The 26,132-nt window shown below is 33.0% G+C and overlaps 2 protein-coding genes across 2 annotated transcripts; both read left to right on the top strand.

The window, feature by feature from the left end:
• Nucleotides 1-5,200: 5,200 nt before the first annotated feature.
• On the top strand, nt 5,201-7,060 carry LOC106766250 (pentatricopeptide repeat-containing protein At5g39350-like). The gene has a single exon (XM_014650993.1). It carries the CDS (start codon nt 5,201-5,203, stop codon nt 7,058-7,060), a length of 1,860 nt encoding a protein of 619 aa, XP_014506479.1.
• A 6,845-nt stretch (nt 7,061-13,905) lies between these two features.
• Nucleotides 13,906-26,132, top strand: LOC106768419. The gene is made up of 12 exons (XM_014653573.2): nt 13,906-14,345; nt 14,426-14,527; nt 14,609-14,689; nt 18,326-18,435; nt 18,579-18,714; nt 20,214-20,312; nt 20,930-21,017; nt 21,304-21,755; nt 21,822-21,998; nt 22,123-22,320; nt 24,945-25,271; nt 25,835-26,132. Exons 1-12 carry the CDS (start codon nt 14,094-14,096, stop codon nt 25,925-25,927), a joined length of 2,115 nt encoding a protein of 704 aa, XP_014509059.1. The 5' UTR covers nt 13,906-14,093; the 3' UTR covers nt 25,928-26,132.

The following is a 26,132-nucleotide window of genomic DNA, read 5'->3' as shown; positions in this document are numbered from 1 at the left end:
CACTTTGAACCGATCAGTTTCTCCATATCATTCCGGTAAGTGGTCTTTCTGTTTCCCTCCGCCATTTTTATACCCAGGGTTTGGGGTTCTACTGATTTCATGCAGTTAGAGCTATCCTCATTCTAATTTTTGTTAAGTCATAATTCTAAGAACTATTTTCTACCACCAATATGGGGTTTATAGGTGTTGTTGTGTTCTGTCTAGGTGAGACTCCGTTAGGACATTTTCAAACTAGCTGTACTTTAAGAAACCCAAGTAAGGAGAGCTATTCATATTTTTTTTATGAGCTGTATGATGTGCATGTTTGATAAATTGAAATTTAGTGTACTGTTATATTATATTTTTGGTTTTGAGTATGTTGAGTTGTAAATTGTTGAGGCTATGAAATTTGTGTATCTGTGGTGTGCTGATTATCATGTGACTTTGATAAGTTGTTGGCTATAATTGGTTTTGTTGAAAAAGGTTGGAGTAAGGATTATGTAATGGCATTGATATGGGTAGTAAGTAGGTACACAGATACTGTGAGAGGAAGTAAAATATAAAAATTGGGCATTTGACATCTAGAGTACAACATATTAGTTTAGGTAACTTAAATAAATTGATTAGAACTTGTTGAGAGCCTTTCTTTGTTGGTAGGATAGAGGAACCTTAAAAACCTGAGTTGGCACATCACTGATCATAGAGCAGCTCTGGCCTGGTCCGGTCAGTTGTGACTAGTCGTATGTGCTGGCGTAGAAGGTGAGTTTGATGCGTTCAGACATCTGGGTCCTCTCCGGTGACCAATTGGGCGAAAGTAAGATATCTACTATGATGAAAATTAGACAAGTAGTTTACCAAATAGGAACCATTTTGGGTGTTTAATGGGAAATGAAGGAGTGATTTTTAGAGTTTTGGGTATTGAGTGCATTTGGTCTGTTTGGGCAGTTTAGACAAGTCAATTGTAACTTGTTAGGCAGATAAAATTGAACTAAAACACATTAAAAATGGCATAATTGAATTAGAGTTAATTACAACTTATTACGCAGATAAAATTGAACTAAAACACAATAAAAATGGCATAATTGAATTAGAGTCCATAAGTCATAGGATACTATGTTTTGAAGTTAAATTCAAACTTAAATAACTTTAGAATAATAGGTGCCTATCATAAATTTGGGATGTTAGAAGTTAGGTTAATATTGAGAGTAGTGCTGGAGTTAGAAAAGTATGATATATATATATATATATATATATATATATATTATTAAATAACATGAAAATATAAAACATGATATATATTATATAATATAATATAATAGGGAAAGCACTGACTTAATGACAGATTTATTTTTTCTTTTTTTTTTCAAATAATATGGTAGTGCATTATAAAACACATGAAAACAATGAAACATTTTTCCTTTTAATTCTTTAAACAGTCTCCTTAGGGCATTAGTTACATTTTCCCAAGTTTAATTACAGTCATAGTAACCTGGATCATTTTTATTAAGGAATTGTATTAAAAAACGAAAAAACTTTATTTGTTTATCATCCGTGCACTCCAAGCCCTTGAAATTGGTCATAAAGGAGAAATGGAATACCGTATAGAAAGGGGTGGGCCTGCTTCTAAGTTTTCCATGTAGCAATTTCAAAGTTACATAACTGTATCCATGTAGTAATTTCAAAGTTACATAACTCGTGAACCATTACTGCAATGCAACTGAACAAGAGGTTGTGATAGAATGACTGTATGCAGATTTCCTTATTCCTTGCATAGTCATTAATTGTGCACTATAAGGTAGTCAAACTCGAGATTCTATTCTGGAATATTCTACCAGATATAGAAAATTCATATATATGATTTAACCTATCATAAACTAATGTGAGGGAAAACAACACATATATCCCACCAAATACTTAATTATGCTTAAATTTATAATGGTAATTATAGTTCGTAAACATAATAAAGTCATTAACTAAACTCCATACGAATGGAATAAATATAATAACTGGTCTCAGATTAATTTTCCTAATAAAATTTCAGTCAAATAATAAATTAAAATGTTGGGTACGGAAGATCTAGATTATAATTATTTAATTATTTCTGTTATTGTTTTAAATTGTAAGTCTATCTTTGCTTTAATTGGTAAAATTCATCAAAATAAGTTTAAACAGGTGTTTATCATAAATTTGGGATGTTAGAAGTTAGGTTAGTATTGAGAGTAGTGCTCAAGTTAGAAAAATATGATATATATATATATATATATATATATAGAAATATAAGTTAGGAAAGCATGATATATATTATATTAATATAATAGGGATATCCAAGATGCAGGGGAGTACGTATGATATAAATTGTTATCATAATATTTATATATAAAAAAAATATGAGATATATTATTAATATATTATATATAAGAGATGCAAGAGAGTAAATAAGATAATAAATTATATTAAAATAATATTGTTTTATAAAAAATTAACAGTAAAGATTACGTATGATATTAAATTTTACCTGTGGGGATGTATTATTTTACAAGAAATTGTAGAGTTTTGTAGTGTGATTGAGATAACATGACAGTATTGTCTATTTGAAATGATTGAAAGTGGTTGTGCAGCATGTTCAGGTACATATAACTTGATCTTTAAAGCTTAAACATGTGGTTTGATTATAATTCAAATGTGTGTGAATTGGAAAAGAGTGAAACATGATTTCATGGTTGCATATGGTAGTTTCAAATGTATAATCTCTTGTGAAATTCTTAGTGTTTTAGAATGAAAGTAGGAGCTCAATTTTGGGTTGTCCTGACGCTCCAATGGCCTTTCTTCTCACGTAGAGAGGATTAGACCATGCGGCGAGGAGTAGCAGGAGGTTTTAGTCTTGGAGGCTTTCATTATGCTCTAGGATGCGGAATAGACTAACCTCGTGAGTGTGGCAAGGCGGGGGAGCCAAAGTATCACAAGCCACCACGGGTGCATGGCTCGCCATAGCTCGACTATCATTCTAAAGTCTGTACGAGTCAAGTCTAGGAATTAACATGCTAGGTTTTGTGTTATATATTGTTTTGCTTGCATACACTTGACTTGAGATTAAATATGATATGTACATGTGAATATAATTGCATGCTTTTCTTTTTGTATGATTAGCTCACCCTTGTAATTGCTTGTGTTTGTGCGATGTTTGCGTTTGTTTTCTTTTGCGATGATCATCCACTTGGATGAGAGCAGATGGCGAGGAGGATACTTTGGAAACAACTCTTGATGGGAACAACAATGTTGCTGCCTAGTTTACTAGCCTTTATTTCTCTTGTTCCAGGATATTTTGAAGAACTTTATCATGTTCTAAGTTTTAAATTTTTTGTATTTTAGGGAGAAACTCTATTACTCCAAGCTTTTAAACTCTAGCACTCTAGTTTTCATTCCAGTACTATTTTAAAGATGACTGTAATCTCTTATTAACTGTCATTCTACTCTTAACTGCTTTCCTATATTATGCATGATGACGTCTTTATTATGTATGCCTTTCTTATATAATTTAGAACGTCACATAAGCATGTATTTACAACAACAACAAAAAATGTTAATGTCGTTTTAAATTAAAGTACAAGTCAATTTTAATGGAACCTTAACCAGATTTAAAAATCTGATTAAATTCTTAAAAGTAGATTTTATAATATGATTAAGACTTTCACCAAATTTCAAAATTTGACTTAAATCCGGCTCACAATGTAATTGTGGTAGACGCTTAATCAAATTAAATTTCAAAATTTAGTAAAAATGGTAACTAAGATTTTAAAATCAGATGAAATTATATTTTCCTAAATCCATACCGGTTCACCATTTCTACATGCATATGCACTATACTAATAATTTTAAATAAAATGTAAACTAACATATATCTAAAGGAAAATAAATATGTCTATGTGGGGTTGGGTACGTAGGACGAAGAATAAAGGTTGATTGGTGCAGTGACAAATTTTTTTAATGAAATTTGAGAACAAAGTTTGCGTAGAGGACAATAGATGAAATCGGAAAACAAATTTGTATAAGGGTTAAGAGAAAGGGAAAGAGAGGAATACAGAAAAAAAAGAAATTTTTACTTTTGTTATTAACCAAAAATTTGAAGGTGTAAGCAAAAGGCTTGCATATGCAAGAAGAAGTCCCAAATTTATTATGATACTTTTAGATTTTCTCAAAAATGATACATTTAAAAGATTTTGAAGAGATGTGTCATGAATATTTAGGATTTAACTCGAAAGTTATTTAAAGTCAATTTCTTCAAAATAACAAAGATGATTGATATGAAAAAAAAAAAATAGCTCATATATTATTATTAAATTTAATGGATTAAATATGATTTTAGTCATTTAAGTATTCTATTTTCGTTTTAGTCTGTGATGATTTTTAATCGTTATTGTTTTGAAACTTTTACTTAATATAATTTAAGTATTTATAATATTAAAATAAAGAATATATATATATATATATATATATATATATATATATATATATATATACACGTATGTCCTTAAAAATCTTTAGAAGAAAGTTTAAAAGAAAAAATTGTATCGTTTTCGTGTTGAATTGTATTGATTTTTTATTTTTCTATTACAAATTTGCAATCACGAAATTTCTAACAAACACAACATTAATATTTTTTTTATTCTAATTTTATAGGTTGCTTTAACCATAAACGAATCTACTATTGACTTTATAATGGAAAAGTGAGATAATTCTCGGAAGAGAATTAAATAGACTTTTACAACTATTTTTATTTAAAAATATACTATGTTGCTTGATGTAGAAAGTTCTCAACTTCAGTAAATTGTTTTTCTTTTCCAAGAATGTTTTTGATGTATTTTAGAATGAACTCAAATTACTATTTTTTATTTCTTCCATTCACTTTTTTCTGGTTTGGGCCTCATTTTGTCACAAGCCCAGTGGACATCTTGTATGGTAGGTTGTGGGCCCTGATTTCTTCTTGTTCTTTCCATTTTTTTCAAAATTTGCCGTTTTCTTCTCTATTTTATAACAACCATGACAATTATCTCAACTCGACGCCATGAATAACTAAGGTTTTACCATCATGAGAATCTTTTTCTGCGAAAAAAACATGCAGCTAACAGAAACTCTCAGCACATGACTGATGTAAGAAAAAAAGAAAAAACTGTTTAGAATGAGGAGAAAAGAACTCATTCATTGATTCATTGTTCATTCATTTATGCATAACCTGACGAACTCTTTCAACTCTGTGATCAGAGCCTGCAAAACTCTGAATCAAGCAAAACAACTTCACAACTGCATTCTCCAAACCGCTTCACACCGCAACCCTTTTTTCGTAACCAAGTTAATCCAAATCTACGCCGATTGCAACGACCTTCGCTCCGCACTCGCCCTTCTCCACCAACTCTCCCACCCCAACGTCTTCGCCTTTACTTCCATCCTTTCCTTCTATTCTAAGCACGGGCATCCACACCACTGCATCCAAACCTACGCCAAACTGAGGCAAAACGGTGTCGTACCCGATGGCTACGTCTTCCCCAAGGTGTTGAAAGCGTGTGCCCAGTTATCGCACTTGGGAACCGGCACTGTTGTGTACAAAGATGTCATTGTATTCGGGGTGGACTCCAACTTGCAAGTTCGCAACTCCGTGTTGGATATGTACTCTAAATGTGGTGATGTTTGGAGTGCAATACAGGTTTTCGATGAAATGCGGGAAAGAGATGTCTTTTCGTGGAATTCCATGATGTCGGCTTACGTGTGTAATGGGTTTCCTCAGAGGGCCGTGGAGGTGTTCCGGGTTATGAAACGGGATGGGCGTGAGTGTGCACCGGATGTTGTCACGTGGAACACGCTGATGGATGCTTATTGTAGGATGGGAAAGTGCTGCGAGGCTTGGAGGGCTTTTGGAGAGATTGAGGTTCCTAATGTGATTTCCTGGACGATTTTGATGTCGGGTTATGCTAGTGCTGGGAGGCATGATGTTTCTTTGGGGATTTTTAGGAAGATGATGAATGTGGGCATGGTTTCACCTGATGTGGATACTCTTTCAGGGATGCTTGTGTCGTGCAGGTGTTTGGGGGCTTTGGCTAGTGGGATGGAGATTCATGGCTATGGCCTTAAAATTATGTATGGGGATGTGTTTTATAGGTCTGCTGGTGCTGCATTGTTGACATTGTATGCCGGCTGCGGGAGACTTGATCGTGCTGATATTGTGTTTCGGAGGATGGATAAGAGTGATGTTGTTACATGGAATGCGATGATTTTTGGTTTGGTTGATGTAGGATCGGGAGATCTGGCACTTGAATGTTTCAGAAAAATGCAGGAAAGGGGAGTGAGGATTGATGGCACAACTGTATCTACTGTATTGCCTGTCTGTGATTTGAGATGTGGAAAAGAGATGCATGCTTATGTTCGGAAATGCTGTCTCAGTTCTGTGATTCCGGTTAATAATGCGCTTGTTCATATGTACTCGGTCCGTGGATGCATTGCATATGCATTTGCTGTGTTTTCCGCCATGTTGGCCAAGGACTTGGTTTCATGGAACACGATAATTGGAGGGTTTGGAACACACGGGCTTGGCCAAACTGCTCTGAAGCTTTTGCAGGAGATGAGTGATTCAGGTGTTAGACCTGATTTGGTGACTTTGTCGTGTGCACTTTCGGCTTGTAGCCATTCAGGACTTGTGGATGAGGGGATCAAACTTTTCTACAGAATGACAAAAGACTTGGGTTTGACACCAGTGAGGGAACACTTTTCTTGTGTCGTTGACATGCTTTCCCGTGCTGGTAGGCTTGAAGAGGCTTTTGACTTCATAAACCAAATGCCCCAGGAGCCAGATAAATATGTTTGGGGAGCTTTACTTGCTGCCTGCCAAGAACACCAAAATGTTAGCGTTGGAAAAGTAGCCGCAGAAAAATTGATCAGTTTAGAACCTCAAGAAGCTGGTCATTATGTGACGCTGTCAAATATATACTCCAGAGCTGGAAGATGGGATGATGCTGCAATAGTAAGGAGGAGGATGAAAGGCCATGCATTGCCTAAGCCGTCAGGACATAGTTTGGTTGGTATTGGAAGTTAGCCAAGAGGGGAACACAACTTGATCAAGTCAATATGCATTGTCAAATTGGCACCAAGAGTTAGAGGTGTGTGACTATGCGTTGAGTTGCCTTGAGATGAGACGGGGCAGTGTTGTTCGATGTTAACAGATTTAGCCTTCACGACATTGAAAACAAATTGTAGTACTTCCAAAAGACTGATACTTAGACAAATGCAAGGTCCAGAACATCGTGTAAGCTATTAAAATTTACAAAGGCTGAAAGGGGTTGAGTCAATTAGAAAGGCTTAAATTGGTTTTTGATCCTATCAGATGAAACCTGTGTAACCTTGAGTACTTTGCAGTTAATGTTTAACTTAATTAGTTTGCAACACTTCTACTGTTAGGTTGACCACGACCTGGTTGGCCACGAATATAAAATATAAAAGTAAGACAAATTTGCTCTTACCTTTCTCCCTCTATTGTGATTTATAGTTTTTAAATTGGCATATACTACCCATGTTTTTAATAAATAACAATCAATTTCTTTATACCTTACAATTTTAATAATGTGAGATTCGCCTCTAAATATTTTACCATAAAAAACTGTTTTTAATAATTTTTATATTTTAAAAATTAAATTTTTAATTTTATTTTGGATTTTATCAATATGATGTTTTAAAATAAAATAAGAGAAATGAGTATTATTTTATTATGAAAATATACACAAAAAGTGAATTTCATTTATTAAAAATACAAGAGAATTGAATATAATTTGTTAAAACATAAGGATGTGAATTTTTAATTCAAAAAAAAAAAATATCACTATCATTTTATTAAAGAGATGAACTTGATTTTAAAATTAGAAAGTAAACTAGAGTGAATTTTGAAATAAAGTTTCTGAGAATTGGTGTAGGATTTAGTTTTTATGACAAATTAAAAAAATTTACTTCAAAATTCATTCTCATTTACTTTCAAATTCACTCAAATAAATAACAAAAAATATTATCTTCAAATTCACTAAATCATTCTCCCTCAATCACCTCCTATCACCCCCAAATGAACACACCGTTAACAATGATTTGATGGATATATGTAGGAGAGTTTTAAAAAGTCCAAATAATTAATCTTATATTAATTTAAAACTTGTTTTAACATAATTTAATTTTTCTATTGTCTATTTAACGTCTTTTTAAATAATTATCATCAAAATGTTTATTATAAATGAAAAATTATTAAATGAAAGATGTTTTAAAAATGTACTGGTTATTTAATAATTAAATTCACTCTGCATGACAGTTTTCTGTATGTTTATAATGAGACATGTGGATTTTGATCAAATATTTCATTATTTTTTACCAATATTTAACTATTGATAAATATTTATCCAAGTATCTAAAATATATGTTTTAAACAAAATTTTTGCAAGAGAAGTCAATTCAGTTTTTAAATTGTATATAGTAACATTAATTCTTCCACTCAGATAAAATACAACAATTTAATCTCTAAATTGTCTTCATTAAGGGTGTTCTAGCTGATAAAAAGATAATATACACGTAGAACGATGATGTTGATATTAATTTATATGATTACAAGACAAATTATTGTAACCGCTCTATTTCGTAGTCACATTACCGGTAAACATGTAATTTAATAATATCTAGGCATATAATATAAATATATGTGATTAATTTAAATTCCTCCAATGAAATCAAGTTTTTTAAAATAAAATATAAACATAAATCATATAATTAATATATATATATATATATATATATATATATATATATATATAGATAAAAACAAAAACTACAAAATCAGTGTTAGCTAGTATATTTAAAAGATTTAAGAATGAATAACGATTTCAATATGTTACCATGCATGACATCAAATAATTCATCCATTATATACATAATTTGACTAACATTGAATTATTACTTTTCGAAGACTTGAATGTTGAATCAAACTTAGAGATTATGCACATAATATTGATATTTGGTAGATGATGACAATTTCATCCTCGGTTCTACTATAACTAAATATTAAAATTTAAATAATAGTTAATTAAGTGTACTTGATAAACTTATTCTTTTCACAATAAATCTTGCTATAAGAATCTTCATTAACTTTTATCATCTAGATATATTTATCTATATGAATCACAATATTCAATAGAATTTGAATGATCTAGTAAAACAATATATTCCATACATATCCTAAACCACACAATAAAGCATTTTTTTTCATTAATTAATAATTGACACTTACATAAACATACAATTTCTCAGTTCTGTTACATTTTTTCTCTTTAAAAAAACTCGTCTTTTGTTCTCAAATACCTTATTCTCGTTTAGCGAGAGCATTTAATGTTTTGTTAAAAATATATGCTCGTCCAGCAACCACTCACTTTCGTCCAACGACTACCTCTAAAAGGTATATTCACTTGACGAGTTTTTAGGTTGATTAGTAACCAATGCATTGGGAGCGCTCTGGATACAACTCTTTCTCTGAATCGTTATTAAAAGAATCATATAAATGAACTCTTTCATAATTTTCTTCACCAACATCACGTACCATGTCTTTTAAAGGATCATTCATCCATTCGTCCACATAATTTGTTCCTCGTGACGTTGTAGGTTTTGTGTAGTGCTTCTCCATGTCAAGTCCAAACTATATAATTCCTCATCATGCCATAGATGAATAGATGATCATGTATGTTGTCCAAGTCTTAACATATTTGATTAAGACAACAAACACAAGGACAAAAATATGTCTCGTTTATAGAATTTGCGTGTTCTTAAACATATTGCAAACATTGAGAAACTCTTTTTTCATATTTTTCACTTATGTGACGTTCATTCATTCAACTTCAATCCATACTATGTTTGTAACAAACTCCATCAATCTCAAATTTTTAACTTTCACTAGGTTAAGCCCCTACCATTCGGGAAAAAATATTTTTAATAATTGTTAACACATACAAATAAGTCTAACAAGATAAATTTGATAAAATTTCAGCAACATTTCACATTGGTCTCAAAAATACATTAAATGAAAGTGATCACCTATGACCACAATCAAGCATGCATCTAGAGAATAATACAAAATGATATCAACCGAAAATTTATCAAATTTATCCATAAAATCCAACGTACATGTTATAGCAAATTATGAAAAATAATTTTTCCAAACTATCTTGTCAGATAATTCGATATTTAATACAAACTATTAAGAGTTTAATCATTCGTGTTAAATTTTAAACGGAAACTAAGTTTCACTTAGTGCTTAATTATCATTTCATACAACAAATATTTTAAAATTTTAATAAAAAAATGCCAAAAATCATACTAAATGATGAAGACGAAAAACAACCAATGTCACATATAAAGAACAAGAGACAAAGTGCAATATATAACACAAAACCCAAACTAATCTTGAAATTTTGAAAATTGTGTGGTATATATCCAAAATGAAAGTGCAACAACTAATTTATAAACAAAGTGCAATATACATAAAAAACCAAAAATGAAACTAACTGTGAGGGTGGGTTCACGGTCAAATAGAGAGTCGTTGCTGGTGAGGGAGAAAAGAGAACTCAGTGGTTCTGCAAATGGTGTCTATGCACGAAGCCAATTTGTCAAAATGAAAGAAAATCATACATAAAGTATTCAATCAACGCATATTTATGTTAAATGGAAGAAACATTACATTTGGTGATCGTCGAAAGCTTAGCTAGAGACCTTCGAAATGCACTGAAGAAGGAATGCACATAAATAGTAAAAGAAATGCTCTTTCTAGCGCTGTCTCTTTTAGATAAAAGGCCATGTGACTTGGGATCCTCCGGAGACCAATGTCATATACCCATCAAACGTCGGATGCCCTACAAGGTCAACGTTTAGTGGGTCACTTAATCTTCTTTCGTGTTAAACTTTTAATTAATTTTAACACCAATAAACGTTGGACCTTTGATCCATCGAAGTCTAATTGGTGCATAAATGTAGTTAAACGTCTTTTTGGTTCATGTTTTTAATGAATCATAGTTAGATAACTTTTCTTTGACTGGTAGACGTCGAATATATTGACGAATGATGTCTAATTTGTGATTTTATTTACAACATTGCGACTGGTCATTTTTACGTTGCGTGCTTGGCGGCTTAACATTGGACGATAGACTTTGAAGCCACATTTCACACTAGTGTGAGTAACAAGATTTATTGTTGTGTATCAGGTAGGAGATTAACACTATTCATAACCAACTTGAATCATTGTCATCCTTACTTATGAGGTCTCAAAGGTCTATTAAAGGTAGACTGGTTATGATGGCTAACTCAAGTTATGGGAGAAAGGAAACAAAATTTTCTTATTTCTCTCTATGTAAACATCATGGAAGAAAAAATCACCCCTTTTCAAAGTGTTGGAGGAAGCCAAATCAATAATGCAAAAAATGCTACAAAATGGGACATCATCAAAGAATTTGCAAAAGCGTTAATCAACAAAATAAAAAGAATTTGCAAAAGCATTAATCAACAAAATATAGTCACGAAAGAGGATGTGTAACAAAAAAAAAATTATTTAGATAGCTGATGAAGAAGAGGAGTAGCTTTTTGTGACCACTTGCTTTGTCATCTCCAATTCAAGCAAGAAGTGACTAATTGATAATGGTTACACTAATCACATGACATTTGATCATGACCTCTTTAAGGAATTAGGTACTTTTGTAATATCTAAAGTGAAGATTGGGAATGGAAAATACATTGCAGTCAAAGGCAAATGCACAATAGCAATTAAATGTATTTCAAGTACCAAACTTATCAAACATGTGTTATTTGTAACTAATATCAATCCAAATTTGTTGAGTGTTAGCTAGTTGACTAAAAAAGGTTTCAAAGCTATCTTTGAAAGTAATTAGTGTTTGATCAAAGATGCAAATGATAAAGATGTATTCAAACTAAATCTGAAAGGAAAAAACTTTGTGCTTGATCTAATGAAGGAGGAGCAAATAACATTCTTTAAAGTTTGGCACAAAAGTGATTAACACTTTAATATCTCATCAAGAATTACAAATCCATATATGTTTGGTGTAAATAGTTTTTCTTGTTTTGCAGGAACATGTGTAACATTGGTTTTGCTCCTTCTCAATGTGGTTGTAGTTTACCATGGAAGCAAAACAAGCCTTTTCATTAGAAAGGTCAATAGGGTTAAAACATACCCTTCATAGTGATGCATTTGCAGTCTCTTATGTCTCCGATGCTTCTCAACTGGCTCATATAAAAATAGGTGACCATGTGGAAAGGGTTATGATCTATCATAAGTGATCATGGAAGAATTGTGAAGCAATTTAGTCCATTATTACCTATAGTTTCTTCAATTACTTTTATGGTTATATTCGTCGTTATATCCTTAGAGATTTAGAGTTTAAAAAAATATATTATTATGAGATTAGAATGGAACATATATACAATAAGAAAATTTTGGTTTATGGACTATTATGAAGTTCATCCATATGCACATTTTACATTTGGTCGCATTAAGATCTAAAAAAACAAAGCAAAGAGGAGTACTGAAATTGTACTTTAGTAGTTCACTTCTTTTTCATGCTAAAATATCTGAGTTATTTTATTTTTAAAGATGTTTGATTATTTTAAATTAATTTAGCACTAATTTTAGATTTCAAGGAATTTCTTAAACATGAAATTGTGTACTATGTGTAGTTCCTATTTTCTTGTTTTTAGTTTGAGTTTTGGGTGAATTTAAAGTGTTCACTGATCCAATAAAAATGAGACTTCATACAATAATTTCTTTCTTTACTTCCTAGGTAACTTATTACTGCATTTCTTTTAAAACTCCAATACTTCTTCCTCCTCTCCTCTCCTTTATTCTTCTCCTCTTTTTCCCTCTCCATCCCATTTCCACCTCTTCTTCTTATTCCTCTTCTTCTTGTTTCCCTTATCTTTCTCTTCTTTCTTTTCCTTCAACTTTGATGGTCACTTTTAATGAATTGTTGCTGAACCACCTTTCATTACTACTATTCTAACAAATTTGTTTTGATAGAAAAAAGTCCATTTATAATTATGAAAATTCTTATAATAATGTAAAGTTGACCAATATAATTTTAATCTTTCCAATTCTTTTACCAAACATAAATAAACATTTCATTATTTATTTTATAAAAACAATAAAAAAATAAATAAAATATTTTATCCAATCTAAATATGTGATAATTTTTTTTATTGAAATTTAACACCATAATATTGTAAAAAAAAAGAGCTATATGTATTTGTGTTAAAAACAGAAAGAAAGAAGCAATTTTGTGATTTTTATGAACAGGTGGATTTACTCCTTCCAACTTTTAATGATTGATTTTATTATTTTGTTTGTCTGCAGTTAGAAAATCTTGGTGTTGTTTGTTTTTGGCTATGTGGGTGCACTTGGTTCAACCATTTTGTGTAGAATACTCACAATAATTAAGGAAAGGAACATGTTCCTTAATTGCTAATACAATAAACTATTTTTATTAACAGGGAACTTTCACCAATCACCTAAATTAAATAAAAAAAATGCTAGCTTTAGATATTAGAACTCAAAGTTAGATAAAGTGAAGCAAAAATTAGTAATATAATTTTTTCATTAATTAAATATTTTAAATTTTATTTTTTATCAGAAATATTTTAAATTATATGTTTATTTTATAAATTTTTATTATTATTTAATTGATGCAAATGAAATGTATCAATAAGAAAACCATGTGTATTTATTTATTTTTTCTAAAAATAAAATTTTGTACATTTTCGCACAAAGACATTCCATTTGATTTACAATGAAACGAGGTCGTTTGGAGGGAAACCAGACAGCATTTTCTTTGTCCGTAATAAAAAGAGAAATGCTTAATAGTTGGAAGAAAGAGATAGAAAGAGAGAGAAGGAGACAGGTGGCGGGCAGCTATAAACAGGAGAAGAGCAATCCTTATTTACCTCACATCGCCGCCTTTCTTGCTCAGAGAGAACCCAAAATCAAATCAATCTCCATTCTTCCAATTTCACAGCACCACAATACACTCAGATTTTAGATTCTCCCCTCTATGGAGTCTACACCGGTTAATTGGGAAGCCCTTGACGCTCTCCTCATCGATTTCGCTAAATCGGAAAACCTAATCGAAGAAGACTCCTCCACCCCTTCCCCCTCCTCTTCCTCCTACCACTCCCGCCTCCTCATCCGCCACATCCGACGCTCCCTCCACACCGGCGCCATTGACGCCGCCGTCCATCTCCTCCGCCTCCATGCCCCCTCCATCCTCACCGACCACAAGATTCTCTTCCGCCTCCACAAACAGGTCCCTCCCTTTCTCCCCTCGTTTCTAACCATACATCCAACATATTGTTCTATTTTTTTTTTTTTATAATTGTGGTGTAGAAATTTATTGAACTTCTTCGGAAGGGGACCGCGGAGGATCGTGAGTCTGCTATCCAGTGTCTGAGGACGTCTCTTGCTCCCTGCGCGCTCGATGCTTATCCGGTATCTGAACCGTTCATTTGAATTTGCTATTTATGCTCTTTTTCTTTTGTTTGGGTTTGACGGTTGGCTTTTGTATTTAAGGAAGCATATGAGGAATTCAAGCACGTTCTGCTAGCTTTTATATATGACAAGGATGATAACACTTCTCCTGTGGCAAATGAGGTATAGGTCTCCAGTCTACTTATACTGAGAAGATGACAATTGAATGGGATATGCATTGATGTTTGCTAAGAACTTCCTGTTGTAGTGTTCTTGCACACATGATGGGTATAGTTGTGATACTCGTCAAATGTGTTGACTCTACTTATAGATGGAAGTTCAGTTAAACACAATTAGTTTGACAAACGAATCCTTCAATTATATAACTTAACAACTGTGTTAAGTTGAAGGGTCTTGCTGACTAGTTCCCTAAGGCACTGGTTAAGGAATTAATGACAGATTTTTTTTTTTTTTTTTCAAATAATATGGTAGTGCATTATAAAACACATGAAAATATTTTCCTCTGATTTTAATGCACTTTCATATGATTTTCAATGAAACCTTTTTCCTTTTAATTCTTTAATCCAAGCCCTTGAAATTGGTCATAAAGGATAAGTTTTTCATGTAGCAATTTCAAAGTTACATAACTCTATTCATGTAGTAATTTCAAAGTTACATACCTCTTTCGAGAACCATTACTGCAATGCAACTAAACAAGAGGCTGTGAGAGAATGACAGATTTCTTTATTCCGTTGTCGTGGCTAAGGTAGTCAAACACATATATCCCACCAAATACTTGCTTAAATTTATAATGGTAATTATAGTTCGTAAACATAAGAAAACCATTAACTAAACTTCATACACAACTCATAACCAACGTTGTCAAACTCGTAGATGGTAAGAGAGAGGATTGGAAAGGGGAAAAAAAACCATAAATCATAAGAGTTAAAGATTATATGAAAAATTATATTCATAGACTTGTGCATGCATTAAAAATAATATAGATGATACAAATAACTCACTATAAGTCTAAAGTATACGATCCAATACGTAACACAACTAAAAGTAGGTTTACAATTCATAAAATTACTAGTAAATAAAACAACTAATAAATTCATAAATGTTTAATAAATCAAACTATCCAAGGAAAGCATTCTCACTAAATGCAGGATGGTCATCCTCTTCCACATGATCTTCATGTTTATTAATGTCATCTCCTCCATGACCTTCGTCATTATTAGCAATTGGAGGAACCTCGAAATCCTCCACAGGTGCAGCAGCAACACCACTAGCATCTTCATCTTCTCCAACTTCAACCAAGATTTCTTCAACCGAAGCATCCTTAGTTGAATTTGCTTCATTCTCCTCCATAGCCCATTCATCATTAGAACCAAGATTATCCATGTTATAGTCGTTTTGTTTTCCTAACATCCTTGTTGAATTAGCCATCACAAACACCACACATCATTCATGGTCTTTTGTTGTTAATGATTTCTTTTCTTGGTGTGGACTTAAATAATTATTAAATTATTTAATACATCATTCTAGGCTTCTGGGTGGTGAGGCAAATAATTATAAAATCAATTTCGTAAATTGAAATTTTTACCCACTAAAAAATGCTTCAATTACGCTCTCAATCAAATGAGTTACAAGTCAAACTCAATACTATATTGAAAAACCTTTGTAAGTCTGGATGTTCATCCCCATATGATTCCCATCATCGAGTTGTTGCAGTTTTGGTTTTGATTTATGAGTGCTTGTTGAGTTATTAGACTACCAAAAAAAATCTAGATTTGCTCTTGAAACTCTCAATTTGAGCATCAACCTTACTGATCTCATCAATATCTCCCCCCAATCTATCCAAACAATTATACATTCCACACTTCACTTGATAAAACTTAGGATTATAGTGCATCATTGGATTAAGATAATAGCTTGCAACATTCAATGGCCTATGCAATTTGGCTGTCCTATGCAAATGGAAAAAGAAAGAAACTTGAACTGATCCTCGAAGTTTGTTCACAAAAATGTGATCCACACAAACCTGGAAAAGTCTATTCTCAATCACTATTCTCCAGCAACGCAACATTCTTTTCTGTATCAAGCTACATTTTTGTTTCTGTTTCAGTCACATTCTTTGTTTCCTTTACTTTCATTGTTATTTAAATGCTTTGCTTTATATTACTTTTTATTGTTAAGTATAAATGTCATGAATTTTCACAATTTTTAATTTTTTTTTACCATGTATCTGTTTATAGTAGAATCTATTTAATATTGATGTAGTTATACATGTTTGGATTTTGATAAGTTATACATTGATTGTTGAGAAGATAAGATAATCCCTCTCCTTTATCCAGATTTGGCATTGGCTGAGACTATAGATGGAATTAATAGAAATTACTCATGTGCGAATGAACTTTCTTAGCAGCTGTCAACACACTTTTTTATCCTTGGGGTTAGCTGCTTTGCACCTCTATTGGAGATCTACGACTGATTCCTACTTGAGCATATGGACTTGATACGAATGGGATAAATATAGTAACTGGTCTCAGATTAATTTTCCTGACCAATTTCAGTCAAATAATAAATTAAAATGTTGGGTGCGGAAGATCTAGATGATAATTATTTAATTATTTCTGTTATTGTTTTAAATTGTAAGTCTATCTTTGCTTCTTTTCTAGTGTGAAGATGTCTATTAAATAAATATCAAATTGTATGCTTAAAAAATACTTGAAATCTTCAAGAAGGAAGAGAATAATCAAGCTATACACACACTACACAAGTTGAACTCAAGCTTCATATATTTGAACAATCATATTAAGCTTTAATTTGACTATATTAAACGAATTTTGCAAGCCTAAGTAGCATGGTCTGTTTTCACGGCCAAGCTTTAGCTTTAATGAAAACTTGATTCAACTCAACTTGTTCTACACCCTTATTCAACACCCTTTGTTAAAAAATTAAATAAGGATATCTTCCACAAATAAGGGTGTTATATGGAATAGGAATTTAAATTTGAGTTGGGAGATGTCAACCTTTGTATCTTTTAAAACCTGTACTATTGAAATAATGGTGTGCTCCGCGCTGGACATGGTGGCCTGGGTAGGTATCTGTTGCTGCTGCTTTTGCAAATAAAAAAAATGTTTGAAATGGAATGGTTTTCTATGGAAAACTTGTACTATCATGTATGCAACGCGTTCAATTGGTAGTGGTGTAGACATGGACCATAGGCTGGTAGTATATGTGTCATGCCTGGGGTAAATCATTCACTTTTCTAATATATAATAATATATAAATATGAAAGCATGTTAATGGTCTGTAAATATACTGTACTAAAATCTTCTGGTCACTTAGAAAACAAGCATTTAGTGATTTTATGTTCTGTTTTCTCTGATATAGTAGATGTCTGACTTTTGTGGTTATGTATGTTTTGTGCTTAGCTTACTGCCAATGGTAGAAAGGAAAGACATTTGTAGGATGAATTTTATTTTATTTTTGGATCTCCATTATCGGTGAGTGAGACATCTAGCCAACTGTTTTCTGAGGATATGTCCATGCTCTTTCAAAAACTTACTTCTTTTTGTGAGAAAAGTATTATAGATGACAGAACATGTTATTTCTTGTCAGTTTTTCATTTTTGAATGTTTATTTAGATGGACTAGTTGAAATTTGCAATTCATTTGATAATAAAAGGATTGGAAATTGTATTGGTACCTTTTTATTTTTGAAATCTGTTAGTAAGGTTTTTGTTTGATGTTATATACTTTGTGTGAATAGTGGATTTGTCAAGCTCATGATTAGGCTTGCTTACTTTTGCAGTGGTCAGAACGCAGGAGGATTGACTTAGCCGGATATATGTCCTCTATGTTAAGGGCTCATTTAAATGCTTATGACCCAATTTTTTCAATGGCTTTGAGATATTTAATAAGGTTATCTATCAGCCTTTGCTCATTCAATTTGCAGAAATTAGTTAAACTGTGCTATTTTAATTGCCATGGATTATGCAAATTTTGGGATTCTTATGCCAAAATTTTCATTTTATTTTTCTTTTGTATTTCCTGTCTTTTTACAGCATACACAGGGTATATTGTCTACGTCAAGGTATTACATCACCCATCTCTGATCTGACTGAAAGATTGCTCCTTGAAGAGAGGGACCCTCCTGCAACACCACAAGACATTTTATACGAAGTTCCACCATTTGATGAGGTGAGATATCTATGTTGATGATTCTGAAATTCCTCACATTAATGAAGGAAAATGGTATGTATGGTAGTCAAAATCACGATCCAGAATGTAAACCGTATGAGTCTACGATCTTCTTCTCCCTTCTCCCTTTCCGATCTAGCTTCACTTAAAACTCACGATCTTCACAGATCGTGCTAGGTTGCTGTTTTAAATCGCTGTTGTAAATCACAAATCGTGTGGGAGTGGCAATTCTCGTGATGCAATCCCTTTCTGTGGTGAGGGAGCAGCTGACAGAGCTTGCGGCGGTGGTTCTCTCATGGCCTCATGATGCAATCCCTCCCGGTGGTGAGGGAGAATAAGCGAAGAGACCTCACAGTGGCAATGCCTCTATCAGTGGTGACTCTCATGGCCTCAACATGGTACAGTGGTGGCCTCAACGCTGGCTTCACTACGAGTCTCTTTGTGAGGGGTGGTGGGTGATAACTCTAGTTTTTTTTTTTTTTTAATGGGATGGAATTGTATTCTAACCTAAAAAGGTTAGCCAATTTAGTTTAAGCCCAATTACTAAAACTGTTACTGGACATAAAAAAAGGGTGCCTCTCTTGAAACAACCATTGCACCCAAAAAGAAAAGACTCTAAAAAAAGTTCAAACTGCCACGCAAAAGAGTGACTACCTCTCTTCTATAACTGAGAAAAACTGCCACACTTGACTCCCTCTCTTCCCACAAGTGAAACCCATGCATACCAGTTCCATGGATGAAATAAGTGCTGCTCTCCCTTCCTTAAAATATGTTTAGACTGTCGTTCTTCCATCTCCAAAATACCACAATTTTCACTCTTTTTGCAGCTATTTAATGATGTACTATTTTATTTTTATATTATGAAGTTCAATTATGAATTTTGAGTGGCATATAATGATTTTATGTGTGAATATAAGTTTCATAAAATCTGTAGGATCTTATTATCCTGTGTTACGATCTTACTATTTATGATTTATATTTGCCTTTCTGATCTTGAGTAAGATCTCGATTTTGACTACCTTGTTATGATGTATATTATCACTCAAATTGTCATGATGTGTTATCAGTTGCATATGAGCACCAGTATATGACTTTACAGAGGAAATGTTGAGCTCTGAATCTCAGATTTTTCTTGCTCTATTGTCTCTTGACTCCTCGTTTTATTTCCATTACTGAACCTTGCACTCAATCAATATTTCTGCTTGCGACATAAACTGGCTGTTGCAATGTAAACCGACAATACACTGATCCTCATAGCACACCTTTCAGATGTGCTTTAATGAGTCTCAATGCTCTGCTATTGTTCCTTCTGTACTGTTATACTTTTTCATGCTTATTAAAAGAAATATGTATGTTAATGGTGAATGTTATCATTTTGTGTTTGCACGTTTGTATTAATGAACACTTGTGGCCACAATTTTTTTTTATTGTATCTGTACATCTTATTCATACATGCTTCACTTTTCAGCTTAAGCTATATGTTTTACTTTGGAATCCAGGTTGACATACAGGCTCTTGCACACGCTGTAGAGCTTACCAGACAAGGGGCAATTGATAGCTTGAGATTCAGTAAGGGTGATCTGTTCCTGGCATTTCAGGTTACGTATAATCCTACTAATTCATCTGCCTTTCCTTCAATTTAAATTTTACCCACGAATTTCCTGTTACATCTAAATTACTTCAAAATTGATTTTTTTTTTAAATATAATTTGTTTTAGTGATATTATCTCTTTCTTTTCTATTCATAAAATAGACAATTTAAAATCTCAATTTCTTGTGATGAAAAATAAAATTTAAAATGAATTTCTAGGTTATCACCTTTAAATTCTACTTTGAATCGTCTCTCTTCAGGTTAATAGATTTCCTTGCACTATTACTATTAAAAAAAAAACCACTGTTTTCTTAATATCACATTGATTATGGAAAATTTAATTTAAAAAGCTTTTCTTTACTTTCACTTCTGGATCGTAGTAAAAGAATTTCTTTTTTTTTTCTTTGCACTTGCACACCCATAAGGAACGATCTCATCACCCTAATGGTTATGGGAATTTGAATATAAAAGGAGTAAAAAAGAAATCAGTTTTTGGTTAATGTAAAAAATATGACAAATGATTTCAACCTCTTTAAATACTAACTTATGGCTGCATGGGTGATATATTTACTCTTTTCACCAATCTTGCCTATAGCTTAATTATTGTGTACTTTTTTGTTGCAGAATGAATTATGTCGGATGAGGTTGGATGTTCCACTTCTTGATCAGCTTGTTAGAGAGTATTGTGTTTACAGAGGCATTGTTGACTCTGGTAAAGCATCTCCTCTGTTGAATCCTAGCTCTTTCTGTGTGTGATAAGTGTCAAGAACTTTTATGCTACTTGCTCCTGTTAGTTTATTTTTATTGGCATTTTCTCGTAACATTAGTTTTCATAGGATTTCTAGTATCATGAAAAATTCAGTTTAAATTTGAAGTTGGTTATTTCATCTGTGCTTTGTAATCTAGTAAAGCATGTTGTGCAATATCAAAGTCCCATTCTAAGTTACAATGGTATCTTATATAAGTTTGATTTTTTTCCTTTCAATTTATGAACTTAGCTTCTGGGAAGCAACAACCTATTTCAGAACCCGTGAAATTCAACCAACAAGACCCTGGGTACTGTTCATCAAGGGATTGTTCTCTCGAGATTGATTGTAATGCTGGCAAGCATTCTGATGGTGAAACTTCTGTTACCAATGCTCAGATGGATGGTTCCCCTGAAAATAATGCTGATGTGACAAGCATGAGACAAGTTGATTTTGAAGTACGATATGCTTCTGAACTCACAAGCATCCATGAAGACTGTAGCACCAGTGGTTCGCAGCAACATGAAGATGCAGCTGCTATGCAGCGAAGCAGGTTGCCTGGAAATGGGGAAAGGAGCAAGCGCAAGCGATGGAGAGGGCGATATGATGACAATAGTTACATGCCCAATGCTTCTTTGGAAGAGCACAGCAAGCAAGAGCATAGCATAAGTACTGTTGTATCAACTATATCAAAGGAGAAACAGGTATATCTGTGATAATTTTGATGGTACTCTAACTAGGAGATAATTACTGACAATTTTGTTTTGCAGGGCTCTGAAAGGCTTTCTGTACATGATGTTAGTAATGTGGAAGATAGATACGAGATTCTGTTGGGAATGAAGGAATTAGCTAGCAGAGGAATGGCTGCTGAAGCAGTCCAGGAGGTTAATGCTATTGATCCCAATTTCTTTGCGCATAATTCTGTTTTGCTCTTCCAACTCAAGCAGGTAAGTGGCTTCTATTTCTTAATTTCTGTTTCTTTATTACATGTATAAGAGAGGCCCAGAGAATAATATAGGCTGTGTGGTTGTGTTGTGAATACTATCTTTTAACGAGGATTCCTGGCTATAGGTTGAATTCCTCAAGTTGGTCAGCTCTGGTGATTATAGTGCTGCGTTAAAGGTTGCTTGCACCCATTTGGGTCCTTTAGCTTCTAGTGATCCTGCTTTATTAAAGCCGTTGAAAGAAACTCTTTTGGCTTTACTAAGGCCAAATGAAGATGCTCTTGGAAATGCATTACCCTTACATGCTCTAGCTGCTTCTCTACAGGTGTTGTGCATTTTTGCTACTCTAATATGTGATTTCTTTTTCCAATGCTATACATCTTTTTTTAAAGTCTGTTGATAGTATTAGGATTATTCATCATGGTGTTTGTCTAGAATAGTTGTGATAAAATTGTTGGTAAGTATGATTCTTTATTCTAAGATATAGGAATACAAATAAAAGATGTGAAGGAGTAGTAGGTGAATTAAGAAGTGAGTGGTGCAAGCTTATAACTTTTCACAAAATGTACCGTCCATTCTTGTTAAATTTAGTTGGGTTCCAATTCCTAAATGTAAATTTGCATTTTAGTATACATTAGCCATGTACCCAATGTGTACTTGGCATTGTGCCGTTCTGGTTGATGGTCTTTTCACTTATGCTTAGGACGTAGGGGTTAGGCATCAGTATTAACTCTGATACCATTTGTTGGATTAAGCGCATACCACTAAGCTAAAAGCTATAGCTAATAGTTAGAACTTAACACTTTTTATTTAAGAGTGTAACAGTCCAAGTTCAACTATTGAATTATGACTTGGCCCACCTAGCCTGGCCTACACCCTGGGACTGTTGATGACCCAGCAACAAGGTACCGCTACGGCTCTATACAACTTGGATATTACACAATGCACTAATTGGGGGAGTTGGGTCGAAATATGACTCAACTAGCCAAGTCCCAAGTAAATTCCTTTATGTGGGTTTGATATTCTTGGATGCATAAACTTACCAGTCCTGGAAACACACCTATTTTAGTGTGGTGATCCCCTTCCCCGCAAAGTAACTTCAGGGCCAAGACCCATGCATGCATGCACTGTGCACACAAGGCTCACTATCCCTAAGAGAGAGTAGGAATAGACCGTTTCTGAGTTTATAAATAGATCCCTACACCATGAGTTTGGAGGTAACACAATTTGAATTCTTTTAGCTTAAAATTTTTCGATACTTTTCGCTAGAACACAAGCCATCATGGGTTAATTTTGTTAAAAAAATTATAGGAATGGGTTAATTTTAAATTTTATCAGGGAGAATGGATAAGTTGTTTTAAAACACAATTCAAACTACTTCACCTTTTTTTAATTCAAGAAGTTGTGTTTAATTTGACGAACTATACAGTTTTCATTAAGTAATGAAAATGTTATAGGAAGCATGACTTCTGCAATATTTTTTAAATACTTTTAGATAAATGCCATGAAACTTGTGAAAGTGAACATATATTAATATTCGCCGGGAAGACTCGAGTTAATGGAAACTGCAGACCTACCCAACATTCTTAGTGTGCATCGAATCGCCCCCTAGATATTTATCATACATGAACATCAAAAAACGACTTTACCCAGTGAACTAAAACGGATCAAGACATAGAAAAGGGTTTAAAGTTCCCATTTCTATTAGGGAAGAAAGAAATTCAGAAATCGATTAATGAGGGCAAAATCGAAATTGTATATCACATGAGGTGGCTTTCCCCACTGATCTTCTCACTTGAGTGAAGACACCTCACTGCAAATCCGGCAAATCTGTCCGCCCAATTCTCCTCAAATCAAATCTGCTGATCCAAACGACCTACTCACTAGCTCTTCCTTGTCTAGAGTAAATCAATAGAAACAAATAGAGCATGAACGAACATATGTCTTCATCTTCTAGTGTTCGAACTTGAACACGTTTTCTCTCTCCTCAAAGTTAGCCTCTTTTCTGGCGACCACATACCCCACCTTTGTGGTCTTTTTGTTCAGTATATGACCATGACTTCTATCAGTCTATATTTACTTACGATTTTGGTTTTTGGTTTTTATTCAGCATTCGATTGACTTATAGAAGTTTTTATTTACATGTATCAGTATTTGTTTGAGTTTTTTTCTTTATTTTTAATGATCATTAGTGTGTGAAATTTGAGTTTTCTTTGCAGATTTTCAGCTTATATTTTTATTTTTTTAATTATTATATATATTATAAAATATGTTTTCCTCCATACCACTTTTGGGGTCGGCTGCTCGCCATCTAGGAATGACAAATGGCGAAATATGAATGCCGAATTGACAACTTTTATCTTGAAAAATGTGGGATCCAGCGAACTTGTGACAGTTTTGGTAGTAGTGAAGCTATTACATTCGGAAGTGATGGGAACGTAATATTGCTGTATGGGCTGAAATGCACGTGGAAAAAGTGGGGTTATGAAAAAAGTACAGTGATAAAGATAACTCAAAGCATGTTAACGTTAAAGATATTTGTAATATTTTTTACTTTTGCAAAAGTTGTGTAACGAGACAACTTTTATCTAAAAATATTCAAAAACTATTAGTTAGATTATTAAAAACAGCATTATTTAAAAAAAAAAAATTATGTATGTTTTAAAACACAACTTTCTTAAAACATGACTTTTCATTCTTCATAATAAATTTAAAGTTACCCAGTCGTGTAATTTTTTCACAATATTAACCCATTTGTGCAAGAAAGGCCACCTACTTAGTATTGATAGCTTAGCATGCTAAACAATATCTACTTCCTAGGATTTACAATTACCCTATAGTAAGATATTTTATTTGGTTTTATGTTTCACATCGGTATCTATTGTGTAGGGTTTGTTCTATTATATCTGATTTCTGTAATATTATGTAACGCTGTTATATACTAAATAGGTTGCAGTTGGTCGAAGGCTTGGTGTTGAAGAACCTCAACTTATGAAAATAATGCGGGCCACTCTTTATACTCATAACGAGTGGTTTAAACTTCAAATGTGCAAAGATCGTTTTGAAGGTCTTCTGAGGATTGATTCCTTGAAGGAAGCCAACACTCCCTTCCTTGCACCGGTATCTATATCCAAGTCCTATGCTGATAGCTGCACAAATGGATCTTCTCAGGCTACAGTATCTTCAGGGACCAGGACGTCAGAAGATGGTAGCAGTCCAACTCAAGTATCCTCAAGGGATGTTATATGTGACGAAGGAGCAATACTTAAAGTAATGGTATGTCATGGGTTCTTGCCTTTAATTCTTTTCTATAATAAAAATTAAAATCTTAAGGACCGTAAAACGACTCTGACCTATGAAGCTTTCCATGATGGGTTTTGATTTTTCAATAAAACAATAAAAATGTAGTTACACGGATTATTTTGTTCTTCCTTTTTCCTGTTACCGTGTCCCATTCCCATTTTATTTTAGTTTGTTTTGAGACCTCATTCTCATTGCTATGTTATCAAATGTTATTTATTCTTTTACAGGGTAGATTAAATAAAATGCATAAGTATACATTTTGAACTTGCAGGAAACTTCCGTTTTGTTGTGAACTTGAGTGCCTATTTTTCGACAGTATCTTAATGTCTTTCTCCTTGGTTGGTACATCTGCGTCAATTCTAGGATAATTATTCTTTCTCTTATGACTGCTAAATAATAGCATGTCATAAATGTTGTTTTAGTCTTTCTAGTTATCATGATTCTTATTGGAGTGTTTTAGCTTTGAAGATAATTTTCCATACAGCTTATTTGACATACAGGGTCTGTTCTGATGCTCAAATTTTTGGTGAGTGCAGGAGTTTTTAGCTTTACCTAGGGCTGATGCCATACATCTGCTTTCACAATACAACGGAAATGCCGAGACAGTCATTCAGCAGATATTTGCCTAGGTAAAATTATTTTTTTAAATATTATTTTATTCAAATTTGTGATTTTTTTATACCCGTGTACATATAGCTGCAAAGAAGTCACTGTAATGTTTGAAATCTAAATTGATGGAAACTACTCTCTTCTGTACAGAATCTCTTGATTATTACCTCTCAGTTTTAATATGAGAAAGTTGTAATTAATAAAAAATTTATTGCCGTGACTCAA

This window comes from Vigna radiata, chromosome 7 (genome assembly GCF_000741045.1).
Source record: "Vigna radiata var. radiata cultivar VC1973A chromosome 7, Vradiata_ver6, whole genome shotgun sequence".
Taxonomy (NCBI): Eukaryota; Viridiplantae; Streptophyta; class Magnoliopsida; order Fabales; family Fabaceae; genus Vigna; species Vigna radiata.
Note: the sequence above shows the minus strand (reverse complement) of the source record. Positions and strands in the feature narration are given on the sequence as shown.

Coding starts and splice junctions, on each gene's coding strand:
- LOC106766250 (XM_014650993.1), top strand. CDS start 5,201: ATGCATAACCTGACGAACTCTTTCAACTCTGTGATCAGAGCCTGCAAA.
- LOC106768419 (XM_014653573.2), top strand. CDS start 14,094: ATGGAGTCTACACCGGTTAATTGGGAAGCCCTTGACGCTCTCCTCATC. Junction 20,313..20,929: donor ATCTGTTCCTGGCATTTCAG/GTTACGTATAAT, acceptor TTTTTGTTGCAG/AATGAATTATGTCGGATGAG. Junction 25,272..25,834: donor GAGCAATACTTAAAGTAATG/GTATGTCATGGG, acceptor TGGTGAGTGCAG/GAGTTTTTAGCTTTACCTAG.